At 36.1% G+C, this 19,251-nt stretch overlaps 1 protein-coding gene across 4 annotated transcripts in view; it reads left to right on the forward strand.

Moving 5' to 3' along the window:
- FAF1 (Fas associated factor 1) overlaps window positions 1-19,251 on the forward strand; it is a 498,425-nt gene that overhangs the window by 118,892 nt on the left and 360,282 nt on the right. For all 4 annotated transcript variants that reach the window (XM_061412021.1, XM_061412019.1, XM_061412022.1 and 1 more), the window contains exon 3: window positions 12,905-12,951. In XM_061412021.1, the coding sequence (XP_061268005.1) occupies window positions 12,905-12,951 (47 nt within the window). The remainder of the gene's footprint in view (window positions 1-12,904; window positions 12,952-19,251) is intronic.

Raw genomic sequence — 19,251 nt, forward strand, 5'->3', positions numbered from 1 at the left:
GAACCCGGGTCTCCTGCATTATAGGCAGATTCTTTACTGTCTGGCCCACCAGGGAACCCCACAAATACTCTATAGTTGTTCCCAAATCTAGTTGTGCATCAGAATCACCTGAGGAGTTTGTGGCGGGAAGAAAGATTTTTGGGTCTTATTTCAAACCACCTGAAGTAGAATCACTGGGATCAGGACTTTATGTATCTGAATTTCTAGTCCGGCATGAGGCAGACATTTATGCACCACTGATGTATAGCGCATAACATAACAAAACTGATTAAAACAAAGACTACGTAGTAGGGATGGATAATTATGGTGGCTAACATTTGTGGAGTATTTTCTTGTATTATCTCATTTAATCCTTATAACAGCCTTATGAAATAAGTTGGTATTATCTCTACTTTATGGATGGGAAACTAAATCTTACAGTAGTCAAATTAACATGACGGAAGTCACACAGGTAATAAGTACATGATAGAGCCAGGGTTTGAAAACAGACTTGTCAGACTGTGGAACACAGGAATTCCCTTAATTGATCTGGTGAAATTATAGTAGATCACAGGTCATAAAGAACTAAATGCCGAATATGAATTGTTACTGTAGTTTTTTTCTTTGCTTGGAAACAAAGATATAAAATGAATATATAAAAATTAGTGGTTGCATGCCATCTGCCTTTTATCCATTTTCTATTAATGGCAGTAAATTATCATACCTGCATTTTCTCTAAGGCCAACATTTCAGTATTAACAATTTGGTTGATGCATGCATATATATATATATATATACACACACACATAGCTATATAACTGTAACTGAGGTTTGTATTGAAGCTCAGATGCGCATGTTATCTCCTCCTGCTCTGATACTTCTGTTAAATATTGTCTGTGATTTTTTTCCTACATACTGCTTTACAATGTTGGCATTCCAAAGGTTCCATTTTGAGACATTTTCTTTGTCCACACTACCTCTCATTTTGGGTGACTTCACTCCTAGGACTTTTGCAAATACTTAACAAAAAACAACATTGAGATATGAAAGACAGTATATTATCTTAACTACTTTTAAGTATATAGTTTGATAGCATTAAATATATACACATTATTGAGAAGTAGATCTCCAGAACTTTTTCATCTTGCAAAACTGAAAACCTATACCCATTAAATTATAACCCTCTTCTCTTTCCCCAGCTCTTGGTAACTACCATTCTATGTACTTTAAGTTTCTATGAATTTGACTACTCTAGGTACCTCATATAAGTGGAATCAGATAGCATATGTTATTTTTTACTGGTTTATTTCACTTAGCATGATGTCTTAAGATTTATCCATGTGTAGTCTGTGACAATATTTCCTTCTTTTTAAAGCTGCATAATATTCTATTGTTTGTATGTAACACTTAAAAAAAAATCTCTTACCATTGATGGACATTTGGGTTGCTTCTGTCTCTTGGTTATTGTTGCTGTAAATGTCAGTATAAAAATATCTCTTTGAGACCCTGATTTCAGTTATTTTTGATATTTAACTAGAAGTGTGATTGCTAGATCATTTGGTAGCTCTGTTTTTCCCTAGATTCTTTTTAAGTGATTGACTCATGTCAATCTCAAACTCACACATTTTAGATTCTTAACGATCTGTTGGATATCTCTTTATGAATGTTCCATGTGTAGTTCAAAATCAACATGCCTAAACCTGAAAGCCTCAAACCTCCCTATCCTTACTAGCCTATTCTTTTGCTCATGTTCATTTATTTTTTTCACTTGAACATTTAGTGTATGTTATCTCATACTACGTAGGTACTAGGTACCATTGATCCTGATGATGGTGCATTAGTGAACAAAATAAAGACATTTGGAGCTTGTTATCTGATAACAAACAAGGAAATAGTAGGTTGATTAAGGAAGGCCTCTCTTAAATGATCATTGAGTAGAAACTTGACTGGAGTGAAGGAGTGAGATATGTGGCTATCTAAAGGAGTAGCATTCCAGACAAGGGGAAGAATACGTTAAGTAGTTTAATGTGGGAGGCTGCTTAGCTTGTGCAAGAGATTGTAAGGAAACCAGAACAACTTGGTAGGGTTAGTAGAAGGTGATGTCAGAGAGAGAGAGCTGGAGCCAGAATATATAGAGTCTTCTAAGGTCCGAATAAGGATTTTGACTTAGAGTCTGATGATATGCGAAGGCATAAAAGTTTTGAGTAGGAAAGGGATTTTATTTGGTTTGACATTTATAAGCATCATGCTGGCTGTTGTGTGAATAGGCAGTAAGTGTGTGGAGCAAGGATGTTCAGAGGCTGTTGGAATACTACACCAGAGGAAAGATGGTGATTTAGACCAGGGTGATAGCAGAGAACATTGGTGACAGTCTACATTTTGGACATATAATGAAGAATTCCTCATAGATTAAATGTGAAGTAAGAGAGAAAAAAAGGAATCGAGGATGATTGTATGATTTTTGACTTGAACAGTGGAATCATTAGAATTGCTTGTAATTTTTAGTGATTGAGAGAACTGGAGCAGGAGCAGTCTCCTCATTCAAGTCAGAAGCCCAGATTTCATTTTCAGCCGTTTTTTCCTTTTCAGTTTGTATCTCACAGTGCTACTAAAATGATTTTCCTAAAGGGCAGCTTGAAGTTGCAGCAGTTGCCTCCCCCTTATCTTCAGGTTAAACAAAACTTTTAATGCCTTTATCCCACATCTCATAATCTAACTCTTGCTTACTTTTCCAGCTGGCCTCTCACTGCCTCCTAATGTAAACTGTTCCTGATGCCACGCAAAATTACTTTTACCTTCCTGGGTAAATTAAGTAGATCCACTTAAAAGAAAGAAAATCTGTCCCTGAATGCTTTCATTCAACTTCCTTTTCCCTGCAAAAGCCTTGTTTTAATACTTGCTTCAAATAATCATCCTTTCTTCCTAACATTCAGATTATTCCCACTCTTTTGCCTTTAGAATATCTTACGTATTTCTCCATTGAAGTCCATAATAAATGTAGATAAGAGTCATCAGCTTTGCAGTCATACAGTGGAGTCCTTTAGAAAAATTTAGAGAAGAATATCATAATGATTAACATATTTGGAAAATAGGAATTTGAAGGTACATTTCAGTTTGGTTCAGTTCAGTTCAGTCGCTCAGTCGTGTCCGAGTCTTTGCGACCCCATGAATCGCAGCATGCCAGGCCTCCCTGTCCATCACCAACTCCCGGAGTTCACTCAGACTCACGTCCGTCGGGTCGGTGATACCATCCAGCCATCTCATCCTCTGTCGTCCCCTTCTCCTCCTGCCCCCAATCCCTCCCAGCATCAGAGTCTTTTCCAGTGAGTCAACTCTTTGCATGAGGTGGCCAAAGTACTGGAGTTTCAGCTTCAGCATCATTCCTTCCAAAGAAATCCCAGGGCTGATCTCCTTCAGAATGGACTGGTTGGATCTCCTTGCAGTCCAAGGGACTCTCAAGAGTCTTCTCCAACACCACAGTTCAAAAGCATCAATTCTTCAGCGCTCAGCTTTCTTCACAGTCCAACTCTCACATCAGTACATGACCATAGGAAAAACCATAGCCTTGACTAGATGGACCTTTGTTGGCAAAGTAATGTCTCTGCTTTTGAATATGCTATCTAGGTTGGTCATAACTTTCCTTCCAAGGAGTAAGCGTCTTTTAATTTTATGGCTGCAGTCACCATCTGCAGTGATTTTGGAGCCCCAAAAAATAAAGTCTGACACTGTTTCCACTGTTTCCCCATCTATTTCCCATGAAGTGATGGGACCAGATGCCATGATCTTTGTTTTCTGAATGTTGAGCTTTAAGCCAACTTTTTCACTCTCCACTTTCACCTTCATCAAGAGGCTTTTTAGTTCCTCTTCAGTTTCTGCCATAAGGGTGGTGTCATCTGCATAACTGAGGTTATTGATATTTGGAAGAATTTAAATATAGTGCGTGCTTAGTCACATCAGTCGTGTCAAGACTCTCTGCAACCCCATGGACCATGGCCTGCCAGGCTCCTCTGTCCATGGGATTCTCCAGGCAAGAATACTGGAGTGGGTTGCCATTTCCTTCTCCAGTGATAAAGTATGAAGTAAGTGAAGTGAAGTCGCTCAGATGTGTCCAACTATTTGCACACCCATGGACTGTAGCCTACTGGGCTCCTCTGTCCATGGGATTTTCCAGGCAAGAGTAATGGCGTAGGTTGCCATTTCCTTCTCCTTAAATATAGTAGATGGTTGGAAATAGCTGTTACAGATATGAAAAATGAAATAATTATTTATTAAAATGATTTTCCTTTCTGCTCAGAAAGAGGAGGAAATGGTATTAAGCATCTTTTTGAGACCTTATTGGCTTTCAACCATAATCTTATAGCTGTTTTTAGTGTGGACACTTAAATCTATTATTTCTTTGGTCTGTCACAATGGTAGCTGGGGAAGTTTTCATCCCAAAATAGATCACTTGATTAACATAATTCTAATGAGGTTTGTGAAATAATAGATGTTGGTATTGGTCTATCCTGGTTCCAGGCACAGAGCTTCTGAAACCCTTGTAACTTCCCAAGTGATAAGAGTAGCATTTTTGTTGTTGTTATTCTAATATTTTATCTTTGACTCTGGTTCTTAACATAAAGCTATGCTTGGAACTTCCTGGGTGATAAGAGTGTCTTTTGTTTTAATGAAACTCATGCGTTTGTGAATAGGCTTCAGAAAGTGTCTGGTCACTAGAAAGACCAAGCCGAATCCTCTAGGAAGGGGAGAGGGACTGGGGATTGAGTTAATTAATGATTAATTATATCTACATGTTGAGATGTTCATAAAAATCTCAATAGTACAGATTGGGGGAGCTTTTGGGTGAATGCATAGGAGGGTGGCATGCCCGGAGACAGCATGGAATCTCCATGTCCTGTACCACATACCTCACGCTATGCATACCTTCCATTTGGCTGTTCTTGAGTTATATCCTTTTATAATAATCTAGTGAACTAGTAAGTAAAACCTTTCCTTGATTTCTGTGAGCCACTTAAGCAAATTAATTGAATCGAGGAGAGGATCATGGAAACCTCTGCTTTATAGACGTTTGATGAGAAGCACAGATGACAACTTGCAATTGTGATTAGCATCTGAAGTAGAAACTGTCTTGTGGGACTGAACTCTTAACTTGTGGGATCTATCTTCCGGAAGATAGTGTCAGACTTAAGTTATGTGGATACTTTCCTCGTGTTACAGAATTGCTTGATGTATAGAAAACCTACACAAATGCCGTCAGAAATGAAGAAGAGTTGTGGTAGACGCTTGAGAGTAGAGGAGACAAGCAGGGGAACGAGCATGTTTTCCCCCCATACAAGGTCAGAGGTGAAAATTCCACAATTCAGAGCTATGGAATACAGAGTTATAGAATGATGATCTCTTCAGAATTTTTCATTGGCTCAACTTACAGCAGACCATGAGAGGAGAATGATTGTGTCTTATTCACAACAGTAATTTCCTTAGTATTTAGAATAGTTCCAAGTTAATAATTAAATATTTGTTGAATGGGTTAATGGTGGAGTGAAAGAATGAAATATTCAAATGTGTAAATAAGATGAATGATTGCTATGTAAGTACAACACAATGGAAAAATCATTGAGAAAAATCATTGACTCACTACTGTGAGTCAGTTAAATTTTTCTCGGAGAAAATGATTCAGATCTGGGTCTTGAGCTCTATTAATCAACAATAGGCATTCCTTCCTTTCTAAATTCCATACTGTCTCTCAGGTTGGACTGCCATTAATTGTTTCTTTAACTGGTCAACTTGGGAGGACTGTGTCTGTCATCCTTGTATTCCCTCCAGTGTCTAAAACACTGCCTTGATAATGGGGAAGAGAAAGCCTGGATTTTGTTGGAAGAATTCACTTGATGGCAATATCAGAGTTGTGAATGCTAAAATATGAGTACTTTGTGGGTCTGGCACCTATTATTAAGATATTTTGAAAATACCTGAAATATGACATACCATAGAGTAATAATTTCAAGTTTAACAAAAGCACACTATTTTAGAAAGCATTTTTTATACTTTAAGTATTTTCAAGAGATGGAAACAATGCTAATATTATGATCATAATTATTACCCTAGTTCACAGGCTTTCCAAACATTTAGAATATACAGAGTCGCCTATACTAGTCTATCTAGAGATTGTGTGCGTGTGTATGTGTGTGTGATTATATAATGAAAATGTATATGTCATTTCTGTTTTCATAAATTTTAAAATTTAACAGGTTTTCTACTTGTTTATAGATTCTTGTATTTGAAATGTATTTAGTTTCACTGATTTGTAATCAATAGTTAATTTGGAGATTGACCAGCTGAGAAGGCTGCTATAAGAATTAAGCTAATAATACTGACAGTTGTTGAAGACTGGAAAAATGGTGATCTATAACTTAATGTGTATTGAGTTTGTCATGGAACCTCATTGAATATTGGTTTATCAGTCTTTGATTGCAAAGTAGAATTAAGGAGAATAAGAAGCAGGGTTTATTGGAAGGTTGCTTACATATTTGAAAGAAAGCTTGAACAACCAAGTCTTAGGACAATTAGTGAACAGAATTGCTTTGTCAGAAGCTTATTGTGAAAAGTGCCTCTGAGCACTATTGTCAGGACACAGCTTCAACCAGTTAGTTACTCGTTCAAATCCACACTCCCAGGAGAGCCTGATTGGTCTAAATTGGGTCACCATCGTTAACTCATTTTCAGTATCACATGGGATGAGGTGTGCGTAGTTCTCTAAAGGAGACAGATGATCTTAATTAAAAGTAAAGAGGGAGGTGATGATGGGTGGGTACAGACCACAGGTGGGGCACAATAATAGCTAATGGGATGATATATACATCTGAGATGACAATTTTCTAGTGTTCTATGAGACTGAATTAGAGTTTTAATGTTCTTTTGTTAAATCAGCTTTGAAAATGACTAATTTATATGCATATGCAAACTTTAATTGTACACAGTTATGAGTTTTGATGATGTTTACATTGTTTATGTATACATTGTGTGTGCAGTCCCCATCCCTTCAAGATTTCTGTCATTAGAAAATCTTTTCTTTTCCCCTCAGTAACTCCTAACCCTGCTTCAGGCAGTCACTGATCTGATTTGTATTACTACATTTTGCAAGTTTTGTCTGTTCTAAAACTTCATGTAAAAGGAATCCTATACTATGCAGTCTTTGTGTCTGGCATTGTTTACTTGACATGATATTTATGAGATTCATCAGTATTGTTGCAAGTATCAGAAGTTCATTTTTATTATTGAATAACAGTCCTTTGTGTGAACATGCCACAGTCTTGCTTATTCATTGGTTAAAGGACATTTTTGCTTGTATCTAGTGTTTGGTATTAGGAATGAAGTGGCTATGGATATTTGTATGCTAGTATTTATTGGACATATTTTTATTTTTCTTGGATGAATTCCTAAGTGGTATTGTATGTTAAGTGTTTGTTTAACTTTATATATGAAACTGTCAAACTGTTTCCAAAGTAGTTGTGCCATCAGCAGTGTGTTAGTTCTTATGCTTCAAATCCTCACCACCATTTGGTGGTGTTAGTCTTTTTAATTTCACCCATTTTAGTGTGTTTGAAGCAGATTTCTTAGTTGTTCTTTTTCAAAAATTAAGTTTATTGATGGTAAAATGGACTCATTTTAAATGTACAATTCGATGAGTTTTGTATGAATCTATATTACTACCACCACTAGAGTCATTATCCCTTAATTGCTCTATTGTTAATGCTGTGTCATTCCCCATCCACCCTAAGCAACCCATGATCTGCCTTCTTTTACTAGAGATTAAGTTAGTTTTTCCTAGAATTTCATATACATGAAATCATGTAGTATTTTCTCGTGTGTGTCTGATTTCATTTAGCATCATGTGTTTGAGATGTACCCATATAGTTGAAAGTATCTGTAGGATGTTCTTTTTTTTTTTTTAATTGCTGGGTAGTATTCCATTGTATCCAGACAATGTGTTATACCCCAAACAACATTTGCCTGAATGATGGGCATTTGGGCTACTTCCAGTTATTGGGAGTTGTGGTTAAAGCTGCTATGAATATTATAGTATGCAAGTTTTTGTTTGGGGAATATGTTTTTATTTCTTTTAGGTAAATACTTAAGAGTAATATTGCTAGCTTATATGTTTATTACCTTTATATACAAAGCAATTTTGAAAGTGATTATACACTATATGAGACTTCCTATTGTTCAACATTTTTGTCCAAACTTGTATCATCTGATTTAATTTTAGCCATTTTAATAGGTTTGTGGTGGTCATTTACCATGGTTTTAATTTGCCTTTCTCTGATGACTGTTTAATTTGAACAGCTTTTTATATGCTTATTGGCTGTATATACATCTTTTTTTGAGACTTTTCTGTTCAGATCTTATTATTTGTCATTTTTGAGTCGTAAGAATTTTTTTAATATCCTGAATGTAAATCCCTTCTCAGACATATATATGTAGCAAATACTTTTCCCAGTCTGTAGTTTACCTTTTCATTTTCTTAATGGTGTCTTTCAAAGAGCAAACATTTAAAACTTTTATATTCATCATTTTTTTCTTTCATCTTTTGCCTATCATTTTCTACTGTTTTCTTGGTATCCTCATTTGTAAAATGAGGGAGTAATATGAAAGTTGACTGATTTAGTTTGAGCCTACCAATGCAGGAGATACAAGAAATGAGAGTTCTATCCCTGGCTCAGGAGGATCCTCTGGAGTAGGACATGGCAACCCATTCTAGTATTCTTGCTTGGAAAATTCCAAGCAAGAGGAGCCTGGTAGGTAACAGTCCATTGAGTAGGAAATGGTAACCTACTCTAGTATACTTGCCTGGAAAATTCTGTGGACAGATGAGCCTGGTAGGCTATAGTCCATGGGGTTGTAAAGAGTTAGACATGACTGAGCACGCGCGCGCGCACACACACACACACACACACACACACACAAGTAAAGCACCTAGAGAATGCATAACACCTAGTAAGTACTGTTAATATATAATGTTAGCTACCTTTATTATTACTGCATCTCTTTTACTCAGAAGTTGACACTGAAATTTTTGGATAATATCATCTCCCTCCCTTCTGAAGAAATCTTATTAGCATTTTCTTAAATATAAAGAAACCCAAAGCCAAGATTTACTATATGTGTAGGGGATGATTTGTATTAGATCCTGTAAATTTATTTATTGGATGCCATAGTTTTATAATCCACCAGTTTACCAATGGCTCCTTTTTCTTTCATATCGTACAATGTAAGACTGTCTACAGGAATTTTTGCCATTTCCCATCCCCAAAAAGGTCTAAAGCCCACCATGAGTGTCATCATTTTCTCCATCTGTTAAGGCTGAAGATAAGAATATTTCTTGCTGCTGCTGCTGCTGCTAAGTTGCTTCAGTCGAATCCGACTCTGCGACCCCATAGATGGCAGCCCACTAGGCTCCCCTGTCCCTGGGATTCTCCAGGCAAGAACACTGGAGTGGGTAGCCATTTCCTTCTCCAGTGCATGAAAGTGAAAAGTGAAAGTGAAGTCGCTCAGTCGTGTCCAATTCTTCGAGACCCCATGGACTGCAGCCTACCAGGCTCCTCTGTCCATGGAATTTTTCAGGCAAAAGTACAGGAGTGGGGTGCCATTGCTTTCTTACATCCACCTGTGACCTTGACTTCCATTATACTTAAAACATAACCTCACCTATCTTCCAGTGGACTCTGAGAAATGACGTTTCAAATGTTGTCAAGTTTTGCTAAAGAGAACTTAGAAGCTGGATTCTAATTGTGGTAAATTAGTGGATTAAAAATGTCATTGACATAATGGCATAAAAGCAATGATAGTTATACCAAAATGGATTTTCAAACTACTATAACCTAGATCAAGGCAAGGTGCTGTTTTTGAAATAGATTTCAGTCTGATGAAGATCACTAAGGAAGCCCAGTCTCTAATGTAGGTTTTTCTAAATCTAGTCTCTTTCCTAAAGGTATCCTCTCTATCTGTGCTCTCCTGAGCCCTAGATAGATCCCAGGTATCCCCATAGTCTAGCATAGTGCCTGGCAATGAATAGGCATTTGTTAAGTTTGTTGAACTGAACTTTTAATTTTACTCTTTATTTCTTTATTCTTTACTGTTTCCTTTTCTAATGAATTCTCTTTGAACTCAATAAATCACTATTCTTTTTTTTTTTTTTTTTTAACACAGACAAAAATTTATTGTAGCCATTCTTCTTGCAGGTCCTATATTTTTACTTTTTGTGTTGTTTCAAGATCAGTTATACTTTCTTATTTCCTATATATTTCTTAGTCTTTTATAATACAGTTTTTACCAAAACTGTTTTCAAATATGTCTAACAGTCTCTTATTAGGCCTCATTACTCCTTGGAAGGAAAGTTATGACCAACCTAGATAGCATATTCAAAAGCAGAGACATTACTTTGCCAACAAAGGTCTGTCTAGTCAAGGCTATGGTTTTTCCAGTGGTCATGTATGGATGTGAGAATTGGACTGTGAAGAAAGCTGAGCGGCGAAGAATTGATGCTTTTGAACTGTGGTGTTGGAGAAGACTCTTGAGAGTCCATTGGACTGCAAGGAGATCCAATCAGTCCATTCTAAAGGAGATCAGTCCTGGGTGTTCTTTGGAAGGACTGATGCTAAAGCTGAAACTCCAGTACTTTGGCCACCTCATGCAAAGAGTTGACCCATTGGAAAAGACACTGATGCTGGGCTCTGATGCTGGGAGGGATTGGGGGCAGGAGGAGAAGGGGACGACAGAGGATGAGATGGCTGGATGGTATCACCGACTCGATGGACATGAGTTTGAGTGAACTCCAGGAGTTGGTGATGGGACAGGGAGGCCTGGTGTGCTGCAGTTCATGGGGTCGCAAAGAGTTGGACATGACTGAGTGACTGAACTGAACTGGACTGATACTGGACTGATTTCATATTTTTTTATTTTGTCTAATCGCTCTTTATTTTATCTTTGTTGTCCTCTATATGACATATACCTACTCTTTTCCCTCTTTTCTAACCCTTCCATTTTTATTGTTTTGTTTTTGGTTTTATCTTTCTCTTCTCTTTTTCCTACATGTATGAATTCCCCAAGATTCTGTTTGTCTCACTTCTCTTCACCAAAGAAGAAAGAGAGGGAGGGAATTAAAATATTTCCAAAGCTTCTTTTTATCTGCCTTTAAATAGATGTTTTACTTAATCTAGCTCTGATTTTTAATTAAAAAAAAGTAATTTTAAAATTACTTTTTGTCTCCTTTTGGATATTACCAGAACTTCTCATGGTAAAATTAATTGTTGAATGGATTTTTTTCCATGCTAGAAGCCAGGATGATTAAGTTTCAGTCAGACAGGCAATAGGAAAAAGGGCATTCCAAGCAGATATAGTATCTTAAAAGGCGTTTAAGAAACAAAAAGGCAAGTCCACTTTGACTGAAGATATAGTATTTACTCATATAGATGAGGAAACTGTGGCTCAAGGAAGTTCAGTGAATGGAGAATATATACTAAGGTCATCAAAGCAATAAGTGGGGGAATCTAGATTCAAACTTTGGACTTTATAAATCCTTAGTGTTCTTTCCATTATACCTTGGCATTCTCTAGTGAAAATTTGAACAAAATTTTTCCAGACTCTGGTATTTTGTTTCTTTTCCAACATCACAGAACATTCCCTTGCCACTTTCTGTTTTTTAACAAAGAAGATATTTGTATATGGAACCATTGCTGTCAACAGAAAAGGGATAATTGACCTGGCACCAGGAAGAGATGCTTCTATTGAATTTGTGGCTTTCAAAACTGATTTTAGGGTTTGCTTGACTCAAAGGATTTATGAGCCTCCAGAGTTGTCAGGGTTCTATGGTATCCACTATCTATATTAATCTGTGGATTTCTTTGACTTTTGCCTGTGGAGCATTAAAACTTTGAAAATTCATAGCAAGTGTTCCTATTCAACCGTATAATTTTGTAAACTTGACCTACCTCTGGCAAGTATTTAAACTAATGTTTCACAAAATATACAAACTCCTTTTTGCAATTGATCTCCACGCAGCTGATTAAACATCAGAGTGTTTATCTGCATTTTGATGTGGACGTGTGGGAAAGGGGAGGGAAGACGTCGTTATGATGCAAAAGCAGAGTTGGAAGAATCATTTTTTTTTTTCCTTCAGAGAATCTTCTCTATTACCCTGTAATGATCTGCCCACAATCTAGGATGTAACAACCTGTTTGCTTAGTAGTCTTTAAAAATGTCCATATCATGTCACATTTGTGCTCTTAAGTAACTGGTGACTTGTTAGCTTAGAGACCAATTTCAGAAATGTTTTATGTAAGGAGACTTCCCTGGTGATGCTCCTGCTCCTTTTGTAACCTGATATAATTGTGGTGTGTTTATCAGACACCTTATGCCCCTACATTTTTTCCTTCTGATTGTTCTTTTCGTTAGGAATAATGACTGTAACATAACACAATGAATTTAATTCCTGAGCTAATTTAAAAATCCTTATTGGCATTTTTCATTTGTGATTCTATATCTTTCTCCTCTCAGTCTGAGGAAGGAAATAATATTAAGAGATAACTTTTAAGGTACTTAAATTTTACTTGGTCTAACATCCTTAAACATCCTTCATCTTGTGGGTGTTTTGCTTGAATGAGGACTGTGGAATTCAGCTTTTATGACTCAAGATTTGAAAGTATTATATGCCAAATGCATTTTTAAAAATCCTCTAAAATACAGTTTTATTATGGAGATGTATAAAAAATATTTAATAGAAAATTTTTTTTATCACTGAGGAAACACCTAGTATTTTGTTTAAATTTTCGAAGTATACTTATTTTCCTTTATAGTGTTTTCCATCCCACTACACTCCACCCCTGAGCATTTTTCTGTTTCCTTAAATGTCTTCTCTGTTTTTTGTTTACAGGCAGCTATTAATGGTGTAATACCCCAGGAAAATGGCATTCTGCAAAGGTATGTTATAAGATGATGATAATTTAAAGCAAAAAAGAGATAGTGGTTAATTTTTTTTTTCACTTTTTCATAGAGCATTTGATCTTTGGTGTATAAAGTTATTGATACAGTTGTTCTTCTTTCCAGACATTTGATTAGTTACATTAATTTCTGAAAGTCTCTAGTGTTTAACTGTGTAATGTTATTTCAGACTGAGTGATACCATTTTTAAAGATGATTTTATTTTATTTTTAGGAAAACTTTTCAAGATCATCTTCTAATTCATAAGATGGAAGGAATTGAATCTTTCAAGCTATTAGTAGTGAGAAAATCAGACATGGCTCAGTAACTCCAGAGCATGGTTATCATTTAACTATACAGGCTTTATCTCCAACCTTACTAATTCTTTTTTTTTTCCTTCTCTTTGGTTTCTAAATTAAATTTTTGTTAATTTGCAACAATTTGAGCAAGTCCTTAATGAAACTTCCCAGAGCTTTGAACTATTTTGCCTGAAGTATCCACTGTAAAACATGTGGAATAGTCTTTGTGGTTTTGTGTCATTGCCAAAAGGTAAAATTGGAAGATGATGCCAAGAGAGCTATAGTAGTTACAAAATAATTCCTTAAATTAAAAATAAATTCATAACTTTCTTTTCTTAAAATGGGAGACTGCTTATGGATTAAGAGAGCACATTATAAAGTCATAGGAGGCAAACCATTCTCCCTTCCAAGTATAGTTTAATTACTTGATTCCCTCTACCCCTCCTCTCTCCTTGCAGTTCAAACTTTGGCTTGAATTTTGGTGGCTGGGATTTCTAAGTCACTGAAGCATGATCTGCTAAGTGCAGATGAGGCAAACAGAAACAGCAGACTAGGAATGAGGTTGTTTTGGAGAGGAAGGAAAGTGCTGTTGCAAAAACATCAAAAAATTCACCATGAACTGCAAAATGTGCTGTACTTTATAGGAAACTGAATATATTTAGAAAGGAAGAAAAATTCTGTTTGATACCTGTACCACCCTTTGTGATTAATGGTTTTTAGGTCAAAGCAGTGATAAACAGACCTATTCCCCACTCTCTCTTTTTTTTGGAAGACTATCAGAATTTCATCCAGAGTAAATGTGGCTGATTTCCACAGTCTGTACCAAATTTTTGTTTGTTGGTTTGTTCAGTTTTTTTTTTTTTTAAGTTCACAAGCATTCAGTTCTATTGAAACCCTTGTCTAGAAAGCAAACCAGATGATTATAAGAGCTTCCTTCAAGATTATTTTTTCCCCTTGGTTTAGAAAGTTTTAGACTGCTAAATATGGCTCCAGTTTTATTCTTGAGTAAATGTTATGTCACATTTTGTGCCAAAATTTTTGCTTGCTAAACCCTTGTGGATTCAGCTGCTAGATTCTGAGTACATATTGGATATATCTTATAATTAATAGTATTTGCTAGAGGTGAACTATAGAAATTCCCTCATCCCTGGAAACATCCCAACTTCCTGTCACAGAAGATACTTTTTGCTTAATATATTTTATAGCTAGAAATTCAGTACTGAATTGATTTCTAATAAAGTTACTGTAATATTTGGGGTTTAATGTTCATCAGAGCGGGTTTTCTTTTGTTTTGTTTGCTTGTTAAAGGAATGAATCATAGGTCCATAGAAGAAAGTAATAGTTTTCAACTATTTTCCTTCCTAACTTTGTTCTTTAGTTTTCAAATCACTGTGGATTTGACAGAACTGAAAATTCTTCTTGTAGTCTGCTGACCAGAGGAAATGAAAGAGGGCTCTTTGTACTTTCTCATGGATTTAACACTGAAAGTATAAGATACAGTGCTAGGAATGGTATATGTAGGCAGTTTAAAAGAAATTTGTTTTGTGTGTTTGAATTTTATAATAAGTTGACGATAGTCTGTGAAAACAACTACCTCAATTTGTCAGTTTATACCTCAACAGAGAGAAGAGTTACCAAGAAGAGAGTTGTTGTTGTTTGATATGTACATTATTTGGTGGAAAAGAACCTAATCTCTGTACTTTATAGTTTTTCTTGAAATCAGATGTTCACATTTGTTCAAAAGTGGAATTTTTTTTTTTTTATGTACCCGTAAGTTCAAGGCAAAGAAACTTTTTTTTTTAATGCTTAAGGTATTTTGCTATGTAATTGATATGATTTTCTTTATTAATGCCCATTAAAACCCTTAAGAAGTAAATGCTCATATTTCATAGATGAGGAAACTCAAGATTAGAGAATTTATAGGTTCATTGAAGGCCACAAGTGTAGTAGGTGGTGAGGTCTGGATTTTCTCATTTTAAAAACCATGCTCTTTATTTTATACCAATCTGGCCTCTTGAAGGTCAGTAATCTAGTCATGTCATAACTTTTAAGATTTTTTTCCTTGGGGTAAAGAAGTTAGAATTTAATGCATGTATATAGCATCTTTCTTCTAGAGCTTTGTTTTTACAGTCATTATTTCAGTTATAAGCAAGTAAACGCAGGTATTTTTATCTCTCATTTTAAAGGAGAGAGAATAAGCCATGAGTGATTTGACTCAGATAATACAGCATGATGTTGATGGAGTCAGGAATATAAGCAAGTCTTCTGCCTCATCCTCCAAGGCTTATTTAACTACACAATACATTGCTAATACAGCATATGCTTGCTTATAACTAAAATAATAACTGTAAAAGCAAAGCTGTAGAAGAAAGATGCTATATACATGCATTAAATTTTGCCTTCTTATCCCAAGGGAAAAAAATCTTAAAAGTTATGACTAGATTAATAACTTCAAGAGGACAGAGTGGTATAAAAGAAAAAGCATGATTTTAAAATGAAAAAATCCAGACCTCACCACCTATTACATTTGTGGCATTTGGTGAATCTAGAAATTCTCTAATCTTGAGTTTCCTCATCTATATGAGTATTTCTTTCTTAAGTGTTTTAATGGGATTTAATAAAACAATATCAATTACCTAACAATACCTTAAGCATTAAAAAAAAAAGTTTCTTAAGTGTCTTTAACTTACGGGTACATTAAAAAAAAGAAAATTTCTACTTTTGAAATCATGTAAAGAGGTAGCAAGAATACACAGAAGAACTATACAAAAAAGATCTCAGTGACCCAGATAACCATGATGGTGTGATCACTCACCTAGAGCCAGACATCCTGGAGTGCAAAGTCAAGTGGGCCTTAGTTAGCATCACTGCGAACAAAACTAGTGGAGGTGATGGAATTCCAGATGAGCTATTTCATATTCTAAAAGATGATGCTGTATAAATGCTGCACTCAATATGCCAGCAGATTTGGAAAATTCAGCAGTGCCCACAGGGTTGGAAAAGGTCTGTTTTCATTCCAATCCCAAAGAAAGGTAATGCCAAAGAGTGTTCAAAGTACCACACAATTGTACACATCTCACACGCCAGCAAAGTAATACTCAAAATTCTTCAAGAGAGGCTTTAACAATATGTGAACCAAGAACTTCCAGGTGTTCTAGCTGGATTTAGAAAAGCAGCAGAACCAGAGATCAAATTGCCAACATCTGATGGATCATAGAAAAAAACAAGAGAATTTCAGAAAAACACATACTTCTGCTTCATTGACTATGCCAAAGCCTTAGACTGTGTGGATCACAATAAACTGTGGAAAATTTTTCAAGAGATGGGAATACCAGACCACCCTACCTGCCTCCTGAGAAATCTGTATGTTGGTCTAAGCAACAGTTAGAACCAGACATGGAACAACGGACTGGTTCCAAATTGGGAAAGGAGTACATCAAGGCTGTATATTGTCACCCTGCTTATATGCAGAGTACATCATGTGAAATGCCGGGCTGGATGAAGCACAAGCTGGAATCAAGATTGCTGGAAGAAATATCAATCACCTCAGATATGCAGATGACACCACCCTTATGGCAGAAAGTGAAGAAGAACTAAAGAGCCTCTTGATGAAAGTGAAAGAGAGTGAAAAAGCTGGCTTAAAATTCAACATTCAGAAAACTGAGATCATGGCATCCAGTCCCATCACTTCATGGCAAACAGATGGGGAAACAATGGAAACAGTGACAGAGTTTATTTTCTTTGGCTTCAAAATCACTGCAGATGGTGACTGCAGCCATGAAATTAAAAAACGCTTGCTCCTTGGAAGAAAAGCTATGACCAACCTAGACAGCATTTTAAAAAGCAGAGACATGACTTTGCCAACAAAGGGCCATCTAGTCAAAGCTGTGGTTTTTCCAGTAGTTGTGTATGGATGTGAGAGTTGGACCATAAAGAAAGCTGAGTGCCAAAGATGGATGCTTTTGAACTGTGATGTTGGAGACAACTCTTGAGATTCCCTTGGACTGCAAGGAGATCAAACCAGTCAATCCTAAAGGAAATCAGTCCCGAATATTCATTGGAAGGATGATGCTGAAGCTGAAACTCCAATCTTTTGGCCAACTGATGCAAAGAACCAACTCATTGGAAAAGACCCTGATTCTCGGAAAGATTGAAGGCAGGAGAAGGAGATGGTAGAGGATGAGATGGTTGCATGGCATCACTGACTCAATGAACATGAGTTTGAGCAGGCTCTGGGAGTTGGTGAAGGACAGGGAAGCCTGGTGTGCTGCAGTCCATGGGGTCAGAAAGAGCTGGACTCGACTAGCGGCTGAACTGAACTGAATAAAGTTTGTAACTAATGCAATCAGAATCTATGATGTTTATTCATAAACATCAAATATATACATGTATATTTAACCCTTCTTGGTAAAATATTTTATTTATTCAGGATATTGTTCAGCACCTTTAAAAAATTATTTTTGGAGATAGTTATTGTTAGAAAGATGCACTAATGAATTACTTGTGTTTTTGGCCAGTATACGTTATGTTTTCTAAAAATTTTTTGAATTAATACTGTGTAATTTTGCTCATTGACTGAATGGTGTTTATCAACTATTTTATGTTGTGATCCACACATATGTACTGTATGTGTCTTTGTTTATTAATTTATTGAGGAAGCCTAGAGAAGAGAGGTTTGTTTTCACATCTTGAGCATTATTATAAATAACTTTCAGAATAGGTAGATACTGAAGTTTTCTAATTTAGAAAATGTCCATTTGGGCTAATTAGTTTCTGTTTATTGTCTTTTCTGATGTCCGTTTAAAAAATCTGGCTTTTTTTTTTTTAAAGACATTTATCTTTAAGGCACATTGTATTTATTTATCTTGTACCTAGAGGTTTTACCAAGGGGTTAACTTTTCAAAATGGAAATAACAAGGTTAGAGTCTCTGTTTGCTTTGCTTTGTTCACTGTCTTTCCTGGACCTGTGTGGTTTGTAGAGGAAAGTTGAATAAGGATAAAAACAACACTTTAGTTGAAGTTTAGATCTAAAATAGTTTTCTCCATAGAGTTTCCCTTACCACTCAGTGTGTTTGTGTGTGTATATATTTTTTTTCTTCTTCTTTTAAATTTTTGGTTAACTAGAATAGTGAGAAGGTCAGATTATAGGATTGAAGTCTTCATAGGTGAAAATTTTTTTAATATATTTTTTGAGTCAACAGTTTTGGATACCTTTGCACTCTTTGGATGCTATTGAACATTAGTCACAACTGATAAGAGTATTCATTAACTGGACCTCTTTTCCTCTTTTTCTAATTGCTAGTAAGAAACTCTAATATAAATTCATTATGTTTTGTCGATCTTGAAATAGAATAATTATAGCTAATAAGAAAATTTTAAAGTGATAACTTAAAAAAAAATCCTTTGTGACCAACAAAGCCTGCTTTGATTAGAAATATTAAACTCTGTCCTTGAGTTAGCGTTTGGTAAGAGAAAAGAAGCAGCACACTAGGAATTTCAAATCTACGGGTCTTTCATGTAGTGCATAGTTGTACAGATGTGGTGTAGGTTGAAAGAGCCAAAAAGGGATACTTAAAACAATCTGGATGTAACGACTGCAGGAAACAAATGCACCACTAGGCCCAGATGGGGTGTGTTCTACTGGTGAATAAGGAAGGGAGCCTAGGGCCAGAGAAAACTTAAAGCTGTGGCGTCCTCTGAGAAGAGTGGGCAGAGCTGGGACTGTATGGGCCAGATCCGTGGAACCCACTCCAGAGAGCTTGCTCTAGGACAGGTTGCCCAGAAGAACCCCCTATTGACCACTGAAGGGCACAAGGTCATTCTTTGTACTGGAGGGAAAAGAAAGATTTTGGGAGAGGTTGAAGTTAGCAGAATTTTGGAGCTCAGAGGAAGAACCCTAGGAACTTAGCACCAGACATGAGAAAGAAATCTTGCTCAGCTGATACTGATATTTCTGACAGTATGCAGAGGTTTGTTTTGAAGTATTGAAAGAAAATAGAAG

Source organism: Bos javanicus, chromosome 3 (genome assembly GCF_032452875.1).
Source record: "Bos javanicus breed banteng chromosome 3, ARS-OSU_banteng_1.0, whole genome shotgun sequence".
Taxonomy (NCBI): domain Eukaryota; kingdom Metazoa; phylum Chordata; class Mammalia; order Artiodactyla; family Bovidae; genus Bos; species Bos javanicus.